At 40.2% G+C, this 24,058-nt stretch overlaps 1 protein-coding gene across 1 annotated transcript; it reads left to right on the forward strand.

Moving 5' to 3' along the window:
* The first annotated feature begins 382 nt into the window (after positions 1–382).
* LOC119787426 (vesicular glutamate transporter 2.1-like) lies at positions 383–23,850 on the forward strand. Its single transcript, XM_038291291.1, has 12 exons — positions 383–905; positions 2,050–2,305; positions 2,941–3,059; positions 8,542–8,656; positions 11,629–11,716; positions 11,927–12,013; positions 13,586–13,728; positions 13,807–13,956; positions 17,034–17,166; positions 17,243–17,353; positions 17,442–17,569; positions 22,721–23,850. Exons 1-12 carry the CDS (start codon positions 823–825, stop codon positions 23,048–23,050), a joined length of 1,743 nt encoding a protein of 580 aa, XP_038147219.1. The 5' UTR covers positions 383–822; the 3' UTR covers positions 23,051–23,850.
* Positions 23,851–24,058: the final 208 nt, after the last annotated feature.

The raw sequence follows: 24,058 nt of genomic DNA on the forward strand, positions 1-24,058 counted from the left end.
TAAATTGGAAGAAACCATTTTAAAAAGGATGCTCAGCTGCAAAATAACGAGTTAAACAAAAACAAAATATTGTAAAGTGAAATCTATTTAGCTTTTTACAAAAATGAAGACAAGATGTGGCCTCCCAAAGAACCCCAAATAAATCCACTGCGCCCAAAGCTTAACAAATAAACCAATCTACAAAACCAGATCCTGAGTTTAACTCTTATTTTAGCCAATATACAGAATGGCTCATTGTTTTATGGGGCCCCCAGGAACTCGGGGCCCTAGGCAACGTGCCTAATGGTAAATGGTGAGTAAAGGACAGCGGTCCATCGCTTCCCGCTGAGAGGTTTTGAATTAGAAGTGAATGAGAGGATCGGAGGGAGGAGCTGACAGGTAGACGCGCTGCGTCCTCCGTGATGCTGCGCTCTCCTCCGGCTGCAGCCACACCGGAGATCCTCACCTCAGTTAAAACCTGAAATCCTCCTCATCTCACTTCTCATTTCTGCTTTTCTGCTTCCTAACCGCCGACGGGATCTTAATAAAAAAAGAAAAGAAAAATGGCACATCACGGATTAAAAGCGCGCAAGGCGCAGGCGGACTTATCTGACTGCTGTTTGCAGACTGTTTATTCTTCTCTCTCTGTATGAGCTTTCTGCTCCTGTTTCTCCATTTTTTCCCATCAGCTCCTTTTTTTTCAGGACATCGAGGCGTTTTTTCTACACGAAGAAAGAAGCGCGACAGTTGGAAAAAACGTTTTTCTTAACAATATGCTCCTTTATGCTGCTCTGCCTTTTATTAAAGTATTTTAGGTTTTCATTTTAACAATATAACTTAGAAATGGAGCCGGGGAAGGAGAACGCGCTCCCCATCAGGGAGGGGGTTAAACAGATGGCAGGAAAGGCCCTGGGGAAGCTGTACAGGTAAAGAATAAAGTCATTCTTTTCTTATTTCCATAGAAATTCTTATTAAATAAAATAAAAATCCCCTAAATGATGCGCACGTGTTTTTACGTGTTCTGGGTGGGATGGATCACGCATAGTGACAGCAGAGTCGTGTGGCCCCAATATTTAAGGATCAGCATTATTTCCCAGGAGGGTGCCCCCCCCCATCGCCAGGGGCCCGCGATGTTTTTAATAATTAATGAAACAGAGAGTCCTGACTCCAAGTCCAGGAGATTTTTGTAAAAGCAGCGGATCAGAGTTTAATCACCTCCCATCGATCAGATTCATTTCAACAAACATCAAGATTTCCTCTAAAAACTGGAGAACAGTTTGTCTCAAACTGCAAACATTTATATTTTATACATTTTTTCTGTAAAACGGATCGAATTACAATATGTTTAGATGTAATATAAAAAAAAACATTTTTTTTTTTTGCCAATCTTAGTTGCTTTTTTTCCCCTTTTGTTATTTAATGTAACCCTTTGTCTTAAAGCGCAGGCCTCATTTCTTATTTTATGTCTAAATCAGGATCCAGATGTTGAATTTAAAGCTGCAGCGCAGAAACGTGACTCGGTGCTGAGAAAAAAAGGCCTGTTTGCCAAACTGAGGGCCTCACATTTCATTAGGATCTGAAGACATTAAACATTATAGATATTTAGAGAAGATTTAACAAAAAACAAAAGGAAAACATATAAGGCCGCAACTAAAAACAACAAGGTTGAAATGATCTCTAAGCAGATGCTGCTGCAATGCGGTATGACGGTTTTTTTTTCTCTCCTTACAGCAAGAAAACGAAAATATATTTTTCTATTTAATGTAAAAAAAAATTAAGGAGAGAAAATGTATTTTTTGAAAGTAAAAATGGGGATTTGTCCTTCATTAAGAGAGAGACGAAGGTAACGTCTCATTTATAATAAGGTTATGGGTTTTTTGTGTGTAAAATAACCACTTCTGATCCTCTTGATATAATAATAATAATAATAATAATAATAATAATAATAATAATAATAATAATAATAATAATAATAATAATAATAATAATAATAATAATGAGAAATCCCTTGTTTGCATGAACGCCTGCATGCATCAGACATGTTGGTTATATAATGGTCCTGTGATGCAGGAGGATGGAGAAAAAGCAGCAAACAGGTGAGAGCATAGAGCTGACGGAGGACGGCAGACCCAGGGGGGAGCAGGAGCGCAAGGCTCCCCTGTGTGACTGCACCTGCTTCGGGCTGCCGCGCAGGTACATCATCGCCATGCTGAGCGGGCTGGGCTTCTGCATCTCCTTCGGGATCCGCTGTAACTTGGGTGTGGCCATCGTCAGCATGGTGAACAACAGCACAATCCACCAGAACGGCAAGATCATCATTAAAGAGGTGGGCGCGCTGACCACGCCCCCTTTCCCCTCCTAGTCCCTCATGTAGAGCCCTGCTTTATTTGGTCTTTTTATTCACTTTCTGGACAGTCATTTTTAGGGAAGAGGATTAGGACACTGAAAAAATAAAAATCTGATTTTAACATTTATTTTAGTTTAATATGGGTCATAATTCTGACTTTAGTCTCAGAATTGTGGATCCTAATGTAGAGGGACACCTTGGAGGTAGAGATGTGGGGGACTCAGCTTCCCTGACAAAGATGGGAGTTATTTGGGAGGAACAGGAACACTGAAATAATAATCAATAATAGAAGAGCAGAAGGTGATTAAAACCAGAGAGCTGTTTAGTCAGACATGGCTACATGTCAGAATTCAGTCAGAATTCAGAGTTTAATCTTATATTAAACTAAAATAAAATGTAAAAACGGCCCTAACCCCCTTCCGTATATTTTTCATTTACTAAAAGTTCAATAAGATAAATGCCTGTTTTGATATGCTTTTGTTTTTGTCGTTTCCCTTTTTTTTCTTCCTATAAGAAGATAATTAAATATTGTATTTGCAAATCGCTAAAATAAAAGTTTAAAAATATAGTAATCTAATTTTAAAATGCTTGATATATTTGTCTTTATTTTGAAGAAAGCGAAATTCAACTGGGACCCAGAGACTGTGGGAATGATTCACGGCTCTTTCTTCTGGGGTTACATCGTGACTCAGATACCAGGTGGTTATATTTCCTCCAGACTGGCTGCAAACAGGTAAAATCACACATCCTGCCATCATAGTTTCAGTTTATAAAAACATAAATGTGCTTTTTACTGTGTTTTGGGTACATTTTTATACTAAGCAGAAAAATCTTTAATAATTAAATGGTGTCTGATTAAACTAATTTCCAATTTTTTTTTTTTATTTGGACTCACTATTCAAATTTCAGCTAATTATATATTCTAATATGTAAGTCCTATTCATAACTTTTCCTTTTACATCATTTCTAATAAAAGCAGAAAATAATTATAGGCTAATAGTAATAAACTATTCAAATTAGATCTAACGAAGTGGCATAAAAACCAAATGCTTATGAAAAAGACGAAGGCCTCAAGCTCCAACGTAAATTTAACTTCTGCATTTAAACCAAACTAGAGGAAAAGTGAAGTGAACTAAAAACCTTTTTAAAACATTTTTTCCCCTGACACCTGTCATTCCCTGACAATGGCTGCCTCAGGGTTAGAAAAAGCCTGACTTGCTGCAATTTTGACTTCATTATTAAAAAAGTTAAACCTAAATCGATTTGACTTAGAAAAATGTATTGTCATATACAGGGTGTATACAAAGCAACATTTCATTCAGTAAAGCTCTCAGGACATTTCCATTTCCTAAAGTGCAGCAGTGATAAAATGTAAACATAAGACTGAGATATAATGAGATATAATGAGATATGCTGAGATATAATGAGATATGCTGAGATATGCTGAGATATGTTGAGATATGCTGAGATATGCTGAGATATGCTGAGATACGCTGAGATATGCTGAGATATGCTGAGATATTCTGAGATTTGCTGAGATATGCTGAGATATAATGAGATATGCTGAGATTTGCTGAGATATGCTGAGATATTCTGAGATATGCTGAGATATGCTGAGATATTCTGAGATTTGCTGAGATATGCTGAGATATAATGAGATATGCTGAGATATGCTGAGATATGCTGAGATATGCTGAGATATTCTGAGATTTGCTGAGATATGCTGAGATTTGCTGAGATATGCTGAGATATGCTGAGATATAATGAGATATGCTGAGATATGCTGAGATATGCTGAGATATGCTGAGATTTGCTGAGATATGCTGAGATATAATGAGATATGCTGAGATATGCTGAGATATGCTGAGATTTGCTGAGATATAATGAGATATGCTGAGATATAATGAGATATAATGAGATATGCTGAGATATGCTGAGATATGCTGGAATATGCTGAGATATAATGAGATATGCTGAGATTTAATGATATATGCTGAGATTTAATGATATATGCTGAGATATGCTGAGATATGCTGAGATATGCTGAGATATTCTGAGATTTGCTGGAATATGCTGAGATATAATGAGATATGCTGAGATATTTTGAGATTTGCTAGCTAATGATGTGTTTATAAAAGTCACACAAATGTTTTTCTTGATAATCACGTGCATGGACAATCAGCAATTACAAATTTTTCATGGCGATGTTACTGAACTACTTAAAAAAGGATCACATTTTCATAATCTATTATAGAAAGTTTGCATTTAAATGTCTATAGAGCTATAGCTTAGATAGGGAGGGTATTTACTCAGTAGCAGCGGCTTTGCAAAGTTAAGCCTGCTAGCCTGAGCTATTTAAAACCCAATAAAATATTTTCTTACTAGAATTTAAACCCCTTTTGTTTAGGGACACAGCTATATGGTGATTGCTTCTAGCTTCAGCTTTCCTGTCTTGTTAATCAGTAACAGATATTTAGGATTAAGACGTTCAGCTTGCTAAATCGTGTGACTGTAACTTTAGCGCCAAAGCAGATCAAATTTAAACTCTGTCTCAAACTTACAGTAAATGGAACTTTATTGATCTCACCATGAAGAAATGAACTCTCTGCATTTAATCTGTCCCCTTTGGGGAGCAGTGGGCTGCCATTGTGTGGCACCCGGCGAGCAATTGGGGGTTAAGCGGAATACACTTAAAAATAAAAAAAGCAAAGCTCTCGATTTTGCGGTCGATCTACGTTCCTACCCTCATCTATGGTCATAAGCTTTGGGTCATGACTGAAAGAACGAGATCGCGGATCCAAGCGGCTGAGAAGAGTTTTCTCCGTAGTGTGTCTGGGCTCTCCCTTAGAGATAGGGGGAGGAGCTCAGTCACCCAGGGGGGACTCAGAGTAGAGCTGCTGCTCCTCCACACTGAGAGGAGCCGGTTGAGGTGGCTCTGGCATCTGGTTAGGATGCCTCCTGGACGCCTCCCTGGTGAGGTGTTCCAGGCACGTCCCACCGGGAGGAGGACCAGGGGGAGACCCAGGACACGCTGGAGGGACTATGTCTCTGCTGGCCTGGGAGCGCCTTGGGATTCCCCCGGAGGAGCAGAGGGACGTCTGGGCCTCCCTACTGAAGCTGCTACCCCCTCGATTTGGACTTGTTATTCTTGACTTGTGAGTCAAGTCAAGTCTTTCACATCATGTCAATGGACCTAACTTAAGACTTGGACTTTCTTGTGATTTTGGAAGTAATTGACCGGTTCCACCTCTGCTGAGCGCCTCACAACAAAAGACATTAATGTTCGGCTGAACCGTCGACTTCAGGAAAATTATCATAAAAATGTTTGTTTTCTTTAATTGTTACCAAAAAAACGAGTCAATGAGTTTTGAGTCCTTATAGAACAAGGACATACTGGTTAACATTTAAACCATTATTTTTATATTGTACCAGAAGAAGAAAAAGATGCGATGGTCCTCATTGATGTGAATGTTGGGCTTGGAGAAAACCAGCAGATGAACTGGGATTTGGCTCATGCCCGCCAGGCGTGCCTCCTCATGTTAATGAGCTCCCATGGGACAAACCGTGTCTAATCCTTTATGTTGGGATGCATGGCAACCACACAAGCCAAAGCCTTGTGTGAAACCTGCTTCTAGGCAGTGATTGCAGTAAAACTGTAGTGGGTGTGGAGCTCACATTTTTATTTTACTGACGACTGATTAGTCAGGTGTTAGCTGAAGAGTTAAAGCAAGTCTGCAGCAAAAATCAGTTATTCTGAAAATGGTAGGAGGAGCTCAACGTGCTGGTGGGTTAATAATTAAATCTGATCAGATGAATGAAATAGATGAACATTTTAGGGCTTTATAAAGTCAGTTAAGTCCTGCTTAGCTTCATAATTTAATTCAATTCATTTTAATTCTATTAGGCAAATTCACATCATGTCATCTCAGGGTACGTTCCAGTTCACCAGATCATCCAGCCAGATTGATTCAAAGTTTTCAATCTAAGGAAAACCAGCTGATTGCATCGACTCATTGACTCTTCAGCAATCCCTCACACTAAGCATGCTTGTAGCGACCAGATGAAGCAGAGAGAGCAGAACGTTAGAGATTGAACTAACAGATTCTGCAGAGTGGGAGAATAGAGATAGAATGAAGCAGAATGATGAAAAAGGGGTCCCTATGTCCTCCAGCAGTCTAAGCCTGTAGCAGCAGAACTATAGAGATAGATCAGGATAACCTGAGCCACTCTAATTATAGTAAAATTTAAAATGAGATGTGAATATTTAAAGATCAAGTTATCTGGACACCTGGATGTCTTCTGCTGCCATAATGTCTTCTTTTATTACAAACAGGTTTTTCATGCCCTTTTTATTAAACTGGTACATGTCCAGACAATAATTATGGTTTTATTCTAACCTGTTACCGAGATGCTTGAACTCCTTCACTTCAGGATTCAATGTTATTTACCTATAAATCAATGACCGAAAGGAAAAGCAGCCAATATGTGTTTCCTTCGGTTCCTGTTCAGAACCGGTTCTGTGTGTTCCAATTCAATGGCACCGCTTGGCAGCTCGCTTAAAGATTCTCTTAACGATACCCTGCAGCACCAGAGCCTAGCACTGGGCAGCACGACTTACGTCACGTTTTTTATGCAAGTTACGCACACGACAATCAGTAAACAAGTACGACGTGACCAGGCGTAAGTCTAGAAAAGCTAAAGAAAAGGGGTGAAAGCGATGGAAAGTTTGGCTTCGTTTTAAGGAAGAGAAAGATGGCAACAAGGCGCTTTGCAATCTTTCAACCTATTCTCATTATGAGTGCGTATGAAATCGTACGAAAAGTTATGCACCGTAATTTCGTACGTTTTGGATGTTTTTTTTTAGTTGTATGTGCATCTGACGCACCATTCACGAATATACAATATAAATTACAATTAGCCCTAACCCTAACCCTAAGATATAAAACAGCAAGCAATGTAGTTAGAGACATGAATAAATGATGATTGCACTGTTTTTCCCATTTTTACGTCCGTCCGCGGATCTGCTTTTTTTTCTGTCTGCCAGCGCATGCGCACTGATGTGGTTTTTTGAGGAAAAACTTCCAAAACGTACGAAATAGTGTGCATAACTTTTCGTACGATTTCATACGCACTGATAATGAGAATATGTTGGATCAATGCAAAGTGGCAATTACATCCACAGGAGGAAATACATCCAACATTCAGAAACACCTGCGCGCATAACATGGCATTCATTTTAACGGATTACGTGTTTTTGATGCTACAGAAGCTAAAGTTACGAACAGCAGGGAAGGCAACTCGTTTTATACTAGTTTATATTACTGGCTGAGCTAAATGTGGTTCCTCATAAATCAGATGCAATTTCAGGACATAAACCAGTTTCCTATCTCTCTCTTTGAGGTTATTAAGGGATGTACTTTTCTCATTAATCCAGCCCTTCATTGCTAGCATGTTTAATTAGAACTACTGCTAGCTGGAATTCTTACGTGATTCTAGCTATTGCAACGGATGTAACGAAACATGCTACCAAGTTGCTCCTCAGTGCAGGAGAAAGGCGACAGTCGTTTATTTAAATCAGGGGGAGATGAGTTTATTTCCCAAAGTTATACAATAATGCCTTTACATTAAACAGAATCGATAAGAGAATCGATACAGAACCAAATCGTTTCACAGAATCGATAAGAGAATCGATACAGAATCGAACCATTTCACAGAATCGATAAGAGAATCGATACAGAACCGAATCGTTTCACAGAATCGATAAGAGAATCGATACAGAATCGAACCGTTTCACAGAATTGATAAGAGAATCGATACAGAACTGAATCGTTTCACAGAATCGATAAGAGAATCGATACAGAATCGAATCGTTTCACAGAATCGATAAGAGAATCGATACAGAATCGAATCGTTTCACAGAATCGATAAGGGGATCTGAATCGTGAAAATCTTATCAATTCCTAACCCTATTCTCAGGGTGGCTGGGCCCCCCCTACAGATCGGGTGAGGAGCACAGTTACCCGGGAGGAGCTGGAGGGATGATGTCTCTAAGCTGGCCTGGTGTCGCCCTGGGCCCCCCCCAGAGCAGCTGGAGGAAGTCTGTGCGGATCAGGAAGTCTGGGCATCTCTGCTCAGACTGCTGCCTCCAGGATAAAGCGGAAGAAAATGTGTGGATGGATTTTAACCAATCACATGTTTGTCTTTTTATGTTACAGGGTATTTGGTGCTGCCATTGTGCTGACATCCATTCTGAATATGTTCATTCCCTCCGCCGCTCGTACGCACTACGGATGTGTCATTTGTTTAAGGATTCTGCAAGGCTTGGTGGAGGTATTGATGCATCTCTCTTTGACCTTTAAAGCTGTTTGAATTGTTGCCTCATTTTCAGGAGAAGAGTTTTATTTCTGATTAAAACTGTCTTCAGCCACATTTCCACAAATCCCCCCATGCAAGTGGATTTGACTGTAAAATGGCACCTATTGTGATGGAGCTCCATTCATACAGTACATAGATTGATCAACAAACAGCATTAAAACCCTGAATAGCAGGGGTCCTGTGCAACGCCCCTCCATGCTGAAACAGCTGGAAACATGCTGAACAAAAGAGATAAAAACCACTTGATGCAGGCGGCTCCCTCAGCTCATTTCAGAGAGGAGAGATACGCTATTATCAGATTGAAGGTCAGCCTCTTTTGTCATTATGTTGAGCTGCACGCTGTTATTGCAGCCACTGCGGGAGAACCAACCGGCCGCGTTCAACGCCGCAACTTATTATGGTGAATGAAGTATTAGCAATTCAGCGTGTCTCCCACTGCAAGCCACCGCAATCTGTATCTATCAATAGTTGATTGTGTGCCACTTAGTTGTTAATGAAGATTTAATAGGAGCAATTCAGTTTACTTATTTTTTCATGACAAAGGAGTCGGCTTGAATTTACACCAGGCTATTAGTCCTCGTTAGAAAGGGCGCCTCCGATCCATGTCAGCGTGTTTGTTATTAACTCCGGTTTGCTCTACACGGCTTTCACCAAATAGGAAGAGACAACGTCGCTCAACGAGTAATTAGAGGGAACATGTAAAAAAAAACATTTACCCCCCAAATAAAAACCTTTAGTCACACTGTCTTTCTACAGACCTTGCTGTGTGATGTTGTTGGGATTTTATCTGATAGAAAACAAAAAGAGCACATAGAGTGAAAGCAGAGGGAAAGTGTAACAAAACATCTGGCAGGTTTTTAACAGCTGCAGAGCATTTTTGATCCGTAAAGCTAATAGGATTCAGCACAGCTGCGAAGTTCCAAGGACATGGCAGTCCACCTTAAGTGGAAGGCAAGGAGAGCATTATTTGGAAAGGCAGCAGGGTTACTCATTATCTTTGGAGGAGATACAGAGATCAACAGCTCAGGTGGGAGAATCTGTTGTTAGGCCCACTTTTATTTTTCAATTAACAAACAGGGTTTTATTTGATTTTATTTTTGGAAAAGCAGCAAGAGGGAATATTTTGTTCAGAGAAAGAAATGCAAAGATTGCAGTTTACCATAAGCCATGTCAGCGCAGCAGCAGTTATGTTAGTACTTAGTTAGTAGTGTTAGTGTAATTTTTTATTTTAGATTGATGACACACCGTTGTTTCCATGAAACAAGGGGTGCAGGTAATCTGCTTTTTTTCTCACAGGGACAGAGAAGTAGGTCAAAGTTGAGGGTGAGACGGGTTGAGTTAAATACTGGGCAGTTCTGCAGGCTAATCGGGACCCAACCTCATTTAAAACATTTATAAATTACCACATTTTGTCCTACGACAGTGTCTAATTTCCCCTGCGCTGCTTCTCCTGTTAATACGGTAAAGCCCTGGGGAGCGTCCGGCTCCAGGCTGCACGTGATCCAAATGAGCCAATGAGCTGTCAGTCTGGGTTGCTGCTGCTGCTACTTTTAGACCCAGCAGGCAAACCTGTGGCAAGCCGGGCGATGGGAAAGAAGGAGAAGACCATGAGAAAAAGAGAGCAGAGAAAGTGTGGACTGCTGGAAGAACTGCGGTGAACTGGTGAAAGAAAAGTGAAATGGCGTGCTCAAAGATGACCCTGCACATTTAGAGGATGTTTGGCTCAACCTGCTGCTGTGAAGCAGGATTCTCCACCATGAACAGAATCAACAATAAATCTGGATCCAGGCTCAAAATGAGCACCTTGATATGTGCTTGAGAATGGCTTAGTCTCCGGTTAAACCCAGGTTTAAAGCCTTGCAGGGCAGCCTAAAGCCCACTGCCAACATTATATAGGGTGACCAGATATCCTCTTTTTCCTGGACATGTCCTACTTTGTATACCTAAAAAAATGTCCAGGGGAATTTCAAAATCATTTGGTGTTTTAGTGGAATACAGTGCAGCAGAACCGAGCCGTCAGTTTCGGGGCTGGTCCAGGAACACCGGCGAACGGGGAGGGAGGGAGCAATTTTTTTTTTCCGGGTTCAAACGGAGCGAACGCACTTGACCCGGGGATCGGGTTCGGTCACCCCAGCTGGCTCCCACTCAAAAAACAAAACAAAAAGTGTCCTCCTTTTCAGAAACCCACATCTGGTCACCCAACAAACGCTCAGTTCAGGTGTTTTATAGAATATCTGAATCAGGAAATTGTCTTTATACCGAACTGAAAGATTGTTGTTCTCTACTTAAAAAAACATAGATTTTAAAATGGAAACATTTTCTATTTCTTTTAAATATTTTCTTTTATTTAAAAATTCAATGTATAACATGGATGCATAAAAATCTCATTTTATTTCAGTGTTAAATTCTGTTTAAAGTAACAGATTATAATCAGAAATTTCTCTGGACCTTTACTGGTTGATGATTTTCTTTATTCGAACCCCGCTTATTTTTAGTTTGTTACCTCTGGTCTACAGAAGACAGGTATGGGGCATTGCAGGCTAACAAAGAAGCCAAACGACCCCCATTCCAAAGGGGGGGACCCGTTCATCCATTTCTATTTGCATGTTTTCTAAACTAAAACCAGGCTTTGTTGGGCTGCTGGATAAAACCTGGAACTAAACGCTATTTCTGACATTTTGAATTCCTGGATGAAAGAGAAACGTCTTCAAACTTGGAAACAAAGTCCAGTGGAATGTTTTTAACTTTTTTAGAATGACAATGACCTGAATGACTGAGAATCTTTACCAGCATCCTGATACAATTCATTTAAGTTGCAGTTAAGAATTGCAAAATGTGAAAAAGTTCAAGCGCTACAAGCACTTCTTGCTATGTGCCTTAAATTTACAGATACAAAATAATCCGGCTTTTGTTTTCTTACTCTGCAGGGGGTGACTTATCCAGCCTGCCATGGAATCTGGAGTAAATGGGCCCCCCCACTGGAAAGAAGTCGACTGGCAACTCTCTCCTTTTGTGGTACAAAACATAAACACTTTTTGTTTGAAACCAGATCTGAAACTTGCTGTCACACAGATTTTATTAGATCATCATCTCTAAGACAGGTTTAGAATTACACAATGTTGATCCATAAGATTGTCTAGATTTTCTGTACAAACCACATAGATAAACATCACTATAGAGGGAGGATCACATTCTGCTGATGCATAAAAATGCGCTTTATGATAGGATCATATGCTGGTGCCGTGGTGGCCATGCCTCTGGCTGGGGTCCTGGTGCAGTACACAGGATGGTCCTCAGTCTTCTACGTGTATGGTAAGCATCACTTTCATGACTACGGAAAAATACATATAATTCATCAAACTGTTTCCTGAATCAAAACACATATTTTAATTATCATACAATCAATAATTCAATTCAATTCAGTTCAGTTTATTTCTATAGCTCCAATTCACATCATGTCCTCTCAGGTCACTTTCCAGTTCACCAGATCATCCAGTCAGATTGATTCAAAGTTTTCTATCTAAGGAAAACCAGCTGATTGCATCGACTCATTGACTCTTCAGCAATCCCTCACACTAAGCACACTTGTAGCAACCAGATGAAGCTACTATGAGAAAAAGCAGAGAGAGCAGAACGTTAGAGATTGAACTAACAGATTCTGCAGAGTGGGAGAATAGAGATAGAATGAAGCAGAATGATGAAAAAGGGGTCCCTATGTCCTCCAGCAGTCTAAGCCTATAGCAGCAGAACTATAGAGATAGATCAGGATAACCTGAGCCACTCTAACTAGAAGCTATAATAAACCCTGAACAGGTAAATAATATTCTTGACTTACAATGCCAGACATAAACCAAATGCCATTAAACTATGTTTTGCTGGTGGTGGGCAGTCAGCCACAACCTAAACCTTTAATTTGCTTCTATCTAACTTTATCAAATTATTCCAAACAATCCATTCTCTTAGTTTTGTAGCATTTCTCTTGGCTGTTAGTTCAATCTCTAATGTTCTGCTTTTTCTCATAGTAGCTTCATCTGGTCTGTTCCTGTTTGGCTGTGACTCCATCCTGGAGAGAAATATCAGCTGTGCTGCTGCCATCAACACCTTTGTTTCTAGATGTTGGAGCTTGGCCTGTTTTCCAGTGTAGTCCTGTTTCTCTGACTGTGACTAACTGGATGTGCTCTCTTGCTTTGCCTCAGCAGATGGCCGCTCACACTGAGCCTGGTTCTGCTGAAGGTTTCTTCCTGTTCAAAGGGAGTTTTTCCTCTCCACTGTCGCTACAAGCATGCTTAGTGTGAGGGATTGCTGAAGAGTCAATGAGTCGATGCAATCAGCTGGTTTTCCTTAGATAGAAAACTTTGAATCAATCTGACTGGATGATCTGGTGAACTGGAAAGTTGCCTGAGATGACATGATGTGAATTGGAGCTATAGAAATAGACTGAATAGAATTGAATAAATAATCAGCATCTCTGGTGATATATTTTATTTTCATGCCTTATGCTCTATTTTATCTGGAAATTGGATGCATATTGAATCTGAACGACTACTGATGATGTAAAGATGATGGAATGGTGGTTATATACTAGAGGATTGCTGTTGTCTTAACTATGCTTCTTGCTAATTGATCTCTTTATTCACACTGATCTACCTCTCAGTTACATTTCATATTTTAATTCTATTTGGGGTTTCTGTTATTAAAATGCGTAGGCATAAAATATTCAGACTTATGTATTTTTTTGCACGACGAGGGATAAGAAGTAGATTAGGTTGAGTGGTGCCACTGAAGGCCTAGGTACTATATCAGCCGTCCTCCACTTTTTTTTTTTCATATTCCGTCTCAGTGATTTAATGTTTGTGGTGATATAACTTCTTACATTCTTCTCAGGATGCTTTGGAATATTTTGGTACATGTTCTGGATTCTGGTGTCCTATGAGAGCCCGGCAGAGCATCCGACCATCACCGAAGAGGAGCGTCGTTACATCGAAGAGAGCATTGGAGAAAGTGCCCAGCTCATGGGCGCAGGAGAAGTAGGCTGTGACCCAGTTCATAATGTTTGATATGGAGCCTCTACCTCTCACTTCTAACTGAGCTTCTGTTTGCTGCAGAAATTCAAGACCCCCTGGAGGAAGTTCTTCTCTTCCATGCCCGTCTATGCAATCATTGTGGCCAATTTCTGCAGAAGCTGGACTTTTTACCTGCTGCTCATCAGCCAACCTGCATACTTTGAAGAAGTTTTTGGTTTTGAGATCAGCAAGGTAAAAAAAGAACTTCCATTTTAAAGTTAGCGTCCTATTACCTCTGTTATGATCACGTAGATGAAAATAATGTTTTTTAATTTGATTACAACATGCCCCCACCCTACCTTAAAGAACTTATCAAGCCACAGAACACGTCCCGCTCCCTTCGCTCCACTCACTCAAACCTGGGATGGGAGATGGAGCATTTTGTGCTGCGGCCCCACGTCTGTGGAATTCCCTCCCCGACACCTTGAGGGCGTCTCAGTCCACTGAGTGTTTTAAAAAAGGCCTTAAAACATTTCTTTTTAGCAAAACTTTTGGTCCCCCTTAGATGTTTCTTTTTTCTCTTTTAAAACAGCTTTTATTATTTTATTTTATTTTATTTCTTTTATCTCTATGTATTTCTTTTTTAATGCTTTTTTGTAGCACTTTGAGGCCTTTTTGGTAAAAAGTGCATTATAAATTAAATGAATTATTATTTTATTATTATTAAATTTGATGTGTATTTTGTACGACAGAGTATTAGGGCCAGGCTAGAGATATTTTTTTTATTTTGAGAATAAAGTCACAACATTACGAGAATAAAGTTGTACTGTTACGAAAATGAAGTCATCATTCAACAACCCGCTTCAGAAAGAAAGCTTGGAGCTCCGCCCAGCAGATAACGGCCGACCAGCTCCACCAATCAGCAACCAGAGTCCACTTTGACATCCTGCCCAGTTTGATGCTGCTGCTAAAAGATTTCCTGATTTATCAAACTGATGCTAAAGTAGAACTTCCCATGATGCTCCACATTCCTCATTTTAGGGAAGAAAGGGCTTCTTTTAAGATTTGTCATAACATTCAACTTTTTTTCTCGTAATTTTACGACTTTGTTCTCGAAATAGAATTAAAAAAATCTCCTGCCTGGCCCTAATACTCCGTCATAATTTTGGCACCAAATTCTAGGAACTAAAAGTTTTGATTTGTGTTTATCTGCAGACTGGCAAAATATCTACTGCTTATTTACCAAAAGTCGGGTATTTAGAGAAATCCAAAAGACAAAAACCTTTTATCAATTTCGATGGATGTTAAAGCAGAGAGTAAAGTCTGTATGTAGAAAAAAAGGGGCTAACAGAAGCAAACTCGAATCCCGGGGCCATCTGCCTCAACCAGCTGGATAGAAGAGACTCCATCTTGTGACAGAATGTGTATCAGTCCTTTAAAAAAAACAAAACGGCTCAAAAACCGTCCACTAACTATATCCCTTCGTTATTTTCACACGGAGCTGCAGTCTAAAGGTCGCCTTTTAGATTTGCTTTCTGTTTCTGAACTAAAAACATGCCTGCAAATGTACTTGCTGATGATAAGATATGCGTATTGGGATGGTTTTTGCTAGTGCTCCTCCGATTCCATTTTTTGGCTCCAATACCGATAAATGGCTGTGCAGTATTGGCCGATTACCATCTGTTTGAAATTGATGTGTGAGTATATATGAAGAACTGCATCCTACTTGGACGTAAAATAATCACCATCATGGCTTCATGTCCAGCTGCTGCCTTCCTTTGTGAAGCAGGAAAAAGACTAAAACAAAGTGAATCCAGTAGAACTTTTTATTGCCTACCTGGAATCGGTGACAATAGTTGAAGAAACTTTTGGCTCTCAAAATGGTATCAGTGCCCTATTTGTTTATACTCGCCAATATAGATACCACCATTTTAGTGCTGGATCTGGGCCCCGCCCGATACTGGTATCGGTATCAGTGCAGCACTAGTTTTTGCAGATATTTATTATAAACTAGACTTCCATCTGTTTCCTGAATGCAGTACAGGTCCCATTCCAAATCTTCTCATGTAATGTTTGTGGTGCAGAATTTTCTGGAAGGTTTGTTTTTTCTTTCCTTTTTTTAATCAGATTTTTCTTTAAATCAGGATAAGATGCATTATTACACACACTGTTGATTTGGTGTTGAGTTTCAACACCTTCAAAACAAAAGTCTTTTTTTTAGAAACCTTTTGGCCTAGTTTCATTCAACCTTTCCGGGTCTCTGTCAGCCTATCTCAGTCTGTCTGTAAATACTGTAAGTATTTTTATACCCTTTTTCTGTTTGATGCCTTTTAACGATACCATTCGGATCTGTTACCTAACCTCTCAAATAAATCATGGCACATGGCTGATCATGTCATCAGCCATTGTGCAAAACATACCACCAGAATGGCTGAAAATTATTGATGATATTCAGGATACCTGTGTCTGATGGCAGACATGTATTCAGGGACATTGCTAGCTAGAACCAAATGAAAGATATTTAAAAACATTTTTTTTTAAAGTGCATCCTAAGCGGGGTGGTGAGGGTTACTGGTGCCTATCTCCAGCTGTCTAGGGGCGAAAGGCGAGGTCCACCCTGGACAGGTCCATCACAGGGAAACACAGAGACAAACAACCGTTCACACTCACACCTAAGGAGAATTTAGAGAAGCCAATGAACCTAACAGTCATGTTTTTGGACTATGGGAGGAAGCCGGAGTGAACCCACTCATGCTCAGGGAGAACATGTAAATAGACCCCGGGCCGGGAATCAAACCCGGAACCTTCCTGCTACAAGGCAGCATTGCTACCCACTGCGCCGCTGAGCAGCCCCAATAAAAAACATAATAATAAATAAGAAAAGGGTTTATTAGGAAAGATTTATGCTCCCGTAACTGTAGAATATAATCATTTACACCCAGTTTTTTAATAATCTCATTCTTTTCTTCAGCCGCTGCCTCCTTCAGGTATGTCACCTTTAGAGTCTACGACTCACCAGGAAACACAAAAAGTTAAATGGACTGTTTACAAGGGCTTGTGCTAAAATGTGGTTGTAGTTTCGTTTTATTTTTTAAAATCTTTAATGAAAATAACTGCCTGGACAACACTGTCCAGGTAATCTGGAGTCGGTCTGATCTTTGAGAGAGAAAACCATAGGTCATGTTACCCTGTGAAGGAGAATTCATTATCATCAGGGTGAATTATTGCCTCTGGGAGTCAGAGATTGAAATGCATAAATGTATTTTGTTCCGCCGCCGTTTCCATGTTTATTTCTGCCTGTCTCAGAGTATTGTTGGATTGGTTTTCAGGTCGGTGCGCTGTCGGCTCTCCCTCACCTGGTCATGACCATCATTGTGCCTTTAGGAGGCCAGTTAGCAGACTACCTGCGGACCCACAACATCATGTCGACCACAAACGTCCGTAAAATCATGAACTGTGGAGGTGAGGCGTCTCTCTGACTCCTGTCTCTCTAATTTAATCTTTTATTTCCCCAATAAACTTGAGTCGTTTCCTTCAGGGTTTGGCATGGAGGCAACTCTCCTATTAGTAGTTGGATACTCTCATAGTAAAGGAGTGGCCATCTCCTTCCTGGTGATGGCAGTGGGCTTTAGTGGATTTGCAATATCAGGTAAGTCTTTATAAAAGTGGTTATTTTTCGAGATCATCTCTCAAATGTATTGAGACCAATAAAACTGTCTCCTGTCCTCCTGCTGCAGGGTTTAATGTGAACCATCTAGATATCGCTCCTCGCTATGCCAGCATCCTCATGGGCATTTCTAACGGTGTGGGAACCCTATCAGGCATGGTCTGCCCACTCATTGTGGGGGCAATGACAAAGCACAAGGTGAGTCTTTCTTTTGGGAATGTTATATAATACAAACTGGTGTTTTAAACCTCCCACTGAACAAATTAGACTTAGACAACTTTTATTGCCATTTTGTTTACACAGAAGGCCGGATCTATCAAAGGTTTGCGTGTATAAAAATGTGAGCTATTTCACTGCGCACGCTAAAAAATGTACAAACTGATCTATCAACAGCGTGCTAAAAGCATTTGGTCTTTAAAACGTGCTAAATAGCGCCTCTTATCCATTTAGTACTTTTTTTGCAATTAATATGCAATATGGGGCGTTTACACGCAAAAGTGCGTCTTGTGGGAGGAGAACATGTAAATGTATTAATTTAGCACTCGCAAAGTGATTTATTAAACCTGAAAGCAATTTTGCTAACAGTATCTGACTCTATATTTAACACGTTTCAAAAGAAGGTGCAAATGGTCTGTATGCGTAATTGCGCACAGATGGCAGCGGTTATTGTCGCAAGAAGGAGACATGGAAATGAAGCAAAGAGACGCAGAGAACGCATTTTTTCACTCCGTGTGAATATTTTTGGAATGAAGGAGGAAACGATCATCAAAACATATCGTTTATCCAGCATTGCCATTTTGGAGCTGTTGGAGGAACTCCGAATGGATTTGGAGCCAGCCACAAGGAGGACCCACGCAATACCAGATATCACAAAACTCCTTGCATCATTGCACTTTTTGCATCTGGGTCATTCCAGCGTACGGTTGCAGCGAGAGCTGGGATCTCCCAATCTCGTTTTTCAGAAGTGCTGTCCGACGTTCTGAATGCCATGTCGCCGTGACGCCCTACCAGAGAACCCCGACCTCCCCCCTGCGCCTGTGGAGCAACATGCCAATGCTGTGGGGATGCGTACGCGCAGTAATCTCATCCACAGTCACTTCCTGTGAGACATTTGGGATGTGCATTTTTCTACAGGCCAATACAAAACACCTGTTTTTCGTTTGTTTTTGTTTTTTTTTACTGCAGTGAAGTAGAAATTCAGCCACATACCACCTTAGGGAATAAAGGTTGCCAAAGTTATATATATATATATATATATATATATATATATATATATATATATATATATATATATATATATATATATATATATATATATATATATTTATTTATTTATTTATTTATTTTTTTTGGAGGGGGTGGGGGTGTCACTGTAAGATTTAAATTTCTTAATGCACTAGTTTGTAAAAACTACAAACAACTTTGCCGCAAACCACAAAACGCGCAAAACCATCATTTAAATAGGGCGTCTCCAACAGTTTTGCACCTGCCACCAGTTACGCAATCGCTCTTGTTAAATCACCCGCAAACCATGGTTCAGTCCCTCGCGCAAAATTCCAGTTTGCGAGCGCAAAATACTGCACGCAAAATTGGATCTTGATAAATCCGGCCCAGAGTGTATAGAAAGCAACATTTCTTTTAGTACAGCTTTTCATACAGTAAATTAACATTTCCATTCCATAAAGTGCAGCAGTGATCAAATGTAAACAGTGTGGGAGAAAAAAAACGATGGAACAATTTATTCGAACCTTTGAGGATGGGTTATTTATCATTTTGAAGGACTGTGAAATGTTCATAAAGGAAAGAAATTAGTTTTTGATATTCAATCAACATGTTCTAATATATGGCCCATTATTATCTGAATTTAAATAATATATAACTTAATAAAAAAAAAATCACTTGACTTTAGTTACATTTTGGAATCTATTAATCAATAGTAACGATCAAACATTTCTAGATAGAGTCATTAAATAAACACAAGCCTCTGAAATCAGCTTTTCTAACTGAAAACAATGAGACAATGTGGTTTTGGTTTAGATGACGTCTTTATTAAAGTAGGTTTCATAAAACTAAAGGAGGGAGAGAACTGTTCAATGGCCCTGGGAAAGATTAGCGATGTCTACAACTTGTTAATGGTTATAAAGCCATTGTAAAAAGTTGGAAAAGGTTTTGTACAAGCTGCCATTTCTCAGAACTGTCGTGGTTTTGGTTCTGTTCAACTTTTATCTCCGAGTTTCCATTGGTCTTATTTTCATTTTTGTGTTCCAGCTATTTTTGATTGTATTTGAGTTCTTGGATATTTCGTGTTTGCCCTCTTGTGTCAGTCTCCTTTTCCCTAGCTCCCTTCTAGCCTCCTCTGTTCACACCTGCTCCCAATCTGCTAATTAGCCTGGTCTTTGTTTCTCTCTCCCATATATTCTCCTCCTGTTCAGTCACTCTTGGCTGGTTTGCACTGTCAAGTGGAGATGGAGGTTTCACAGGGGGACATAAATGCAGACACTGAAGCTTAAGGTGGTTACTTGAAGATTTAATAATAAAAGGTTAACAGAAGCAACATTTGAAAAACATAAATCCTAAGAATTCACAAAAATAGAGAACCAGGAGTAATTACAACCAGGGTGCAAATAAATGACGGCAAACGAGCAAAGAGTGACTGAACAGGAGGAGAATATATGGTAGAGAGGAACAAAGAGCAGGCTAATTAGCAGATTGGGAGCAGGTGTGAACAGAGGAGGCAAGAAGGGAGCTATGGAAAAGGAGACTGACACAAGAGGGCAAACAGGAAACATCCAAGAACTCAATATACAATCAAAAACAAGTAAAACACAAATATGTAAATAAAACCAATGAAAACTCAAAGATAAAACTTAAACAGAACCAAAACCGTGACAAGAACAATCCGGAACTTTCAAAGTAAACTCATTCCAAGAGGAATCAACCAATCAATCGATATTAGAAACATGGGAGAGGGTGTGTTATGCGCTGGATTTTATTATTATTGGATGTGAACTTGTAAAATAATGAAAATATAACAAAACAAATAATAAACCAACCAAAAATGATCAATGTTGCTCAAGCCATGAAGAGATAGAATATAAACATTCAGGTTTATTATTAGCAAAGCAAATTACAAGTCATTTAAGTCATAATGATCTACTTTAAGTAGTAGCAGAAACTCCAGGGAACTATTTAGACAATCTGTTCTCCAGTGTTTACAGCTCTATTGAAATGCCAGAAGTCTTCGATAAGATAAGAGAGACAATTCCAAAGATTTTAAAGAAACGTTTTCACCATCCATTCTAATAGGAAGCCATACAATTCCAGCAACCGTGTCTATTAACCTATTTTTTCAAATTCAGGGTTGAAACGTCTTTTCATAAAGCAAATATATCTGTAAACCTGATCAACTTAAAAGCAGTCCATCTTTTATTTTAACATTTTTAAAATGGTGTCAAAAGGTTACACAGCATTAGAGTCTATAAATACCACGTCTCAACAATAACCGTATAAAATGTTTTTACAAAATGACAGTGACTCAAAAATGACAATTCAATTCAATTTATTTCTATAGCGCCAATTCACAACACGTGTGATCTCAAGGCACTTTCCAGTTCACCAGATCATCCAGTCAGATTGATTAATTGACTCTTCAGCAATCCCTCACACTAAGCATGCTTGTAGCGACAGTGGAGAGGAAAAACTCCCTTTGAACAGGAAGAAACCTCCAGCAGAACCAGGCTCAGTGTGAGCGGCCATCTGCTGAGGCCCACTGGGGTTCAAGGAGACAGAAGCAGTCATAGAAAAAGAAGCATAGATACAAAAGGCAACCAGCTCCACAGGCGGCCCCGTCCAGGAAACACACAGCCAGGCAGACGAGCTCCGAGCCAGCTCCCATGTCAGAGGATGAAGAGAGCACATCCAGTTAGTCACAGTCAGAGAAACAGGACTACGCTGGAAAACAGGCCAAGCTCCAACATCTAGAAACAAAGGTGGATTAGAGGAGACGCAAACTGTTTAGGGGGCTGCAAAGTACTAGTATTGTTCTACAATCGATGGCGATTTCCTACATTTTTATAGATCTATAATAGGGGTTGCCTCGCCCTAAACAGAAGCCGTTTCTTCCCCCCCAAAAAACCCCAAGCCTGTCTAAATCTCTCAAAGTCTTCTACAATCTAATAAAAAAACCTTCAATTTCAGGGTTAGTTTTGTAGACCATAATTAGCACAAAAGCGACTTTGCGTGACACCTGAAGAACTTTACAGCGGCACTGAACGATGGTAATGGTTAATCCTTCTTTAGATTGAAGGAATAGTACACCCAAAACATGATTAGCCTTCATTTTCTACTCACCCCCATGCTGAACAACACTCTGGAGTACTTTTTTGATATCTCAAATGCATCTGGAGATCTGGGAGGCTTCTTGCTGTCTGCTGACATTCAAATAATGGAGGTCTATGGCGCCCGAGGCAGAAAGGTCCATAAAAGTCCACAAAAAACATGTCAATATTCCTCCATACTGCTCGTCCAATGTATTCCAAGTGTCCTGAGTGGGTAGCATCCAGAATTTACTCGAAACAAAGTCATTTAGAATGTTTTTAGAGCATAAACAGTAGTGTATAGGATTTCCTGAAAGCGCGCACATGCGCGCTCACGACGCTACGGAAGCCGGCAGACCAAGCCAGATGAAAGTGCGCATTCAGCGTCTGCTCTGCCGATAATGCAAGCGTAGAAGAAGAAATGTGCTGTTTACCTGTGCAAAGAAAGAAACAACGAAAGAAAAATGTCTGAGGACTTCAGTGTTGAGGAAGAGCATGAGTTCTTTGCCGAGCTGAATGCGCTGGTTTGGTCTGCCGGCTTCCGTAGCGTCGTGAGCGCGCATGTGCGCGCTTTCAGGAAATCCTATACACTACTGTTTATGCTCTAAAAACATTCTAAATGACTTTGTTTCGAGTAAATTCTGGACGCTACCCACTCAGGACACTTGGAATACATTGGACGAGCAGTATGGAGGAATATTGACACGTTTTTTGTCGACTTTTATGGACCTTTCTGTCTCGGGCGCCATAGACCTCCATTATTTGAATGTCAGCAGACAGCAAGAAGCCTCCCAGATCTCCAGATGCATTTGAGATATCAAAAAAGTACTCCAGAGTGTTGTTCAGCATGGGGGGGAGCAAAAAATGAAGGCTAATCATGTTTTGGGTGTACTATTCCTTTAAAGTCAGTTTGTTCAAGTGGAGGAAATTCTGTATAGCTGTGAAATCCATCAGCTTCAACCAAAAACCTGAAAGAAAGGAAATTTTACAGGCTACAGAAGTTCTGTGTATCTCTCTTTATTTTTGTTGCCAGACCCGTGAAGAGTGGCAGTACGTCTTCCTCATCGCCTCCCTTGTGCATTATGGCGGTGTCGTGTTTTACGGGATCTTTGCTTCCGGGGAGAAGCAGCCGTGGGCCGACCCCGAGGAAACCAGCGAGGAGAAGTGTGGCTTCATAGACGAGGATGAGCTGGCTGAGGAGACGGGTGACATCACACAGAGCTACGGCGCCATGGGTGGTCCTGCTAAAAGCTACGGGGCGACGGCACAGCTCAACGGAGGCTGGGTGCAGGACTGGGACAAGACAGAGGAATACGTTCAGGAACCAGCAGGAAAGATTTACGCCCAGCGTGGCTACTCTTAGACCTTACATCCATGGTGAGCCTGCCTAGTAAACAGGCGCACCATTAGCGATTGCACAAGCGTTGGATAGAAATCTAGACATTTTTGTTTTTGTAGTTTGACATGAAATCTAAAGTAGTTTATTGCAAATAAGAAAAGTACTCCTCATTAAATTATTGTTTTTCATACGTGCATATTGTAGGGCTTCACTAAATATACGGAAAGCAGTTGCGACGCAAACTGCTGGTGTTTGCTAGGCACCCAAACCTCATTGATCTACTTGAACAACATGAGCCAGACGACACTGCAGATGACCATCAGGTAGGGCAGGGGTCGGCAACCCGTGGCTCCAGAGCTGCATAGCGGCCTGGAGCGTTTTCAAAAATGTTTGAACATTTTTATTTATTTGTTTGTATATTCATTATGTTTTCTAAGTGTAAACATATATTTCAATGAACATTTGCGTGATAGCCATAGAGATCAGTGGTCATAGCCTGCAACAAAGGAAGACAGCTGATGAGAACAGAGGATTCAAAGAAGAGTGGAGAGAATCATTTGCTTTCATTATCAATGAGGAAGGATTGCCTGCATGCAGGCTCGGACTGGGAATGATTTTCGGCCCTGGTATTGGCCCACTTATGGACCGGTTCATAAACCGCCTGGATATACGAAATATCGCCCAATTTCAACCAAAGTCTATTGATCTCTCAGGCCATAACTCTAAAGAAAAGCATTTTTTATCCATAGACGGCCATCCTAAACTGCCAGATTGGGAAAAATCCCAACCAATGCCCGTAAGACGGGAAACCTTAGCCTTTAGATTTAAAACCCAATCATGCATCGCAACATATTTTTGCAAAATATTCCAACATAAATTTTCCAAATTTATGACAAACATCGCAGTTTGGTTTAAAGAAAGCATTTTAGTTTTATTATAATTTAGTTTGTTGCAAGGATTTTACAGTTTGAAGAAATAGAAAAGGACACCATATGCTGACCGTCACAAGGAAGGGCTATACGCTCACCGGCC

This window comes from Cyprinodon tularosa, unplaced genomic scaffold, assembly GCF_016077235.1.
Source record: "Cyprinodon tularosa strain WSP-4 unplaced genomic scaffold, ASM1607723v1 ctg298, whole genome shotgun sequence".
Taxonomy (NCBI): domain Eukaryota; kingdom Metazoa; phylum Chordata; class Actinopteri; order Cyprinodontiformes; family Cyprinodontidae; genus Cyprinodon; species Cyprinodon tularosa.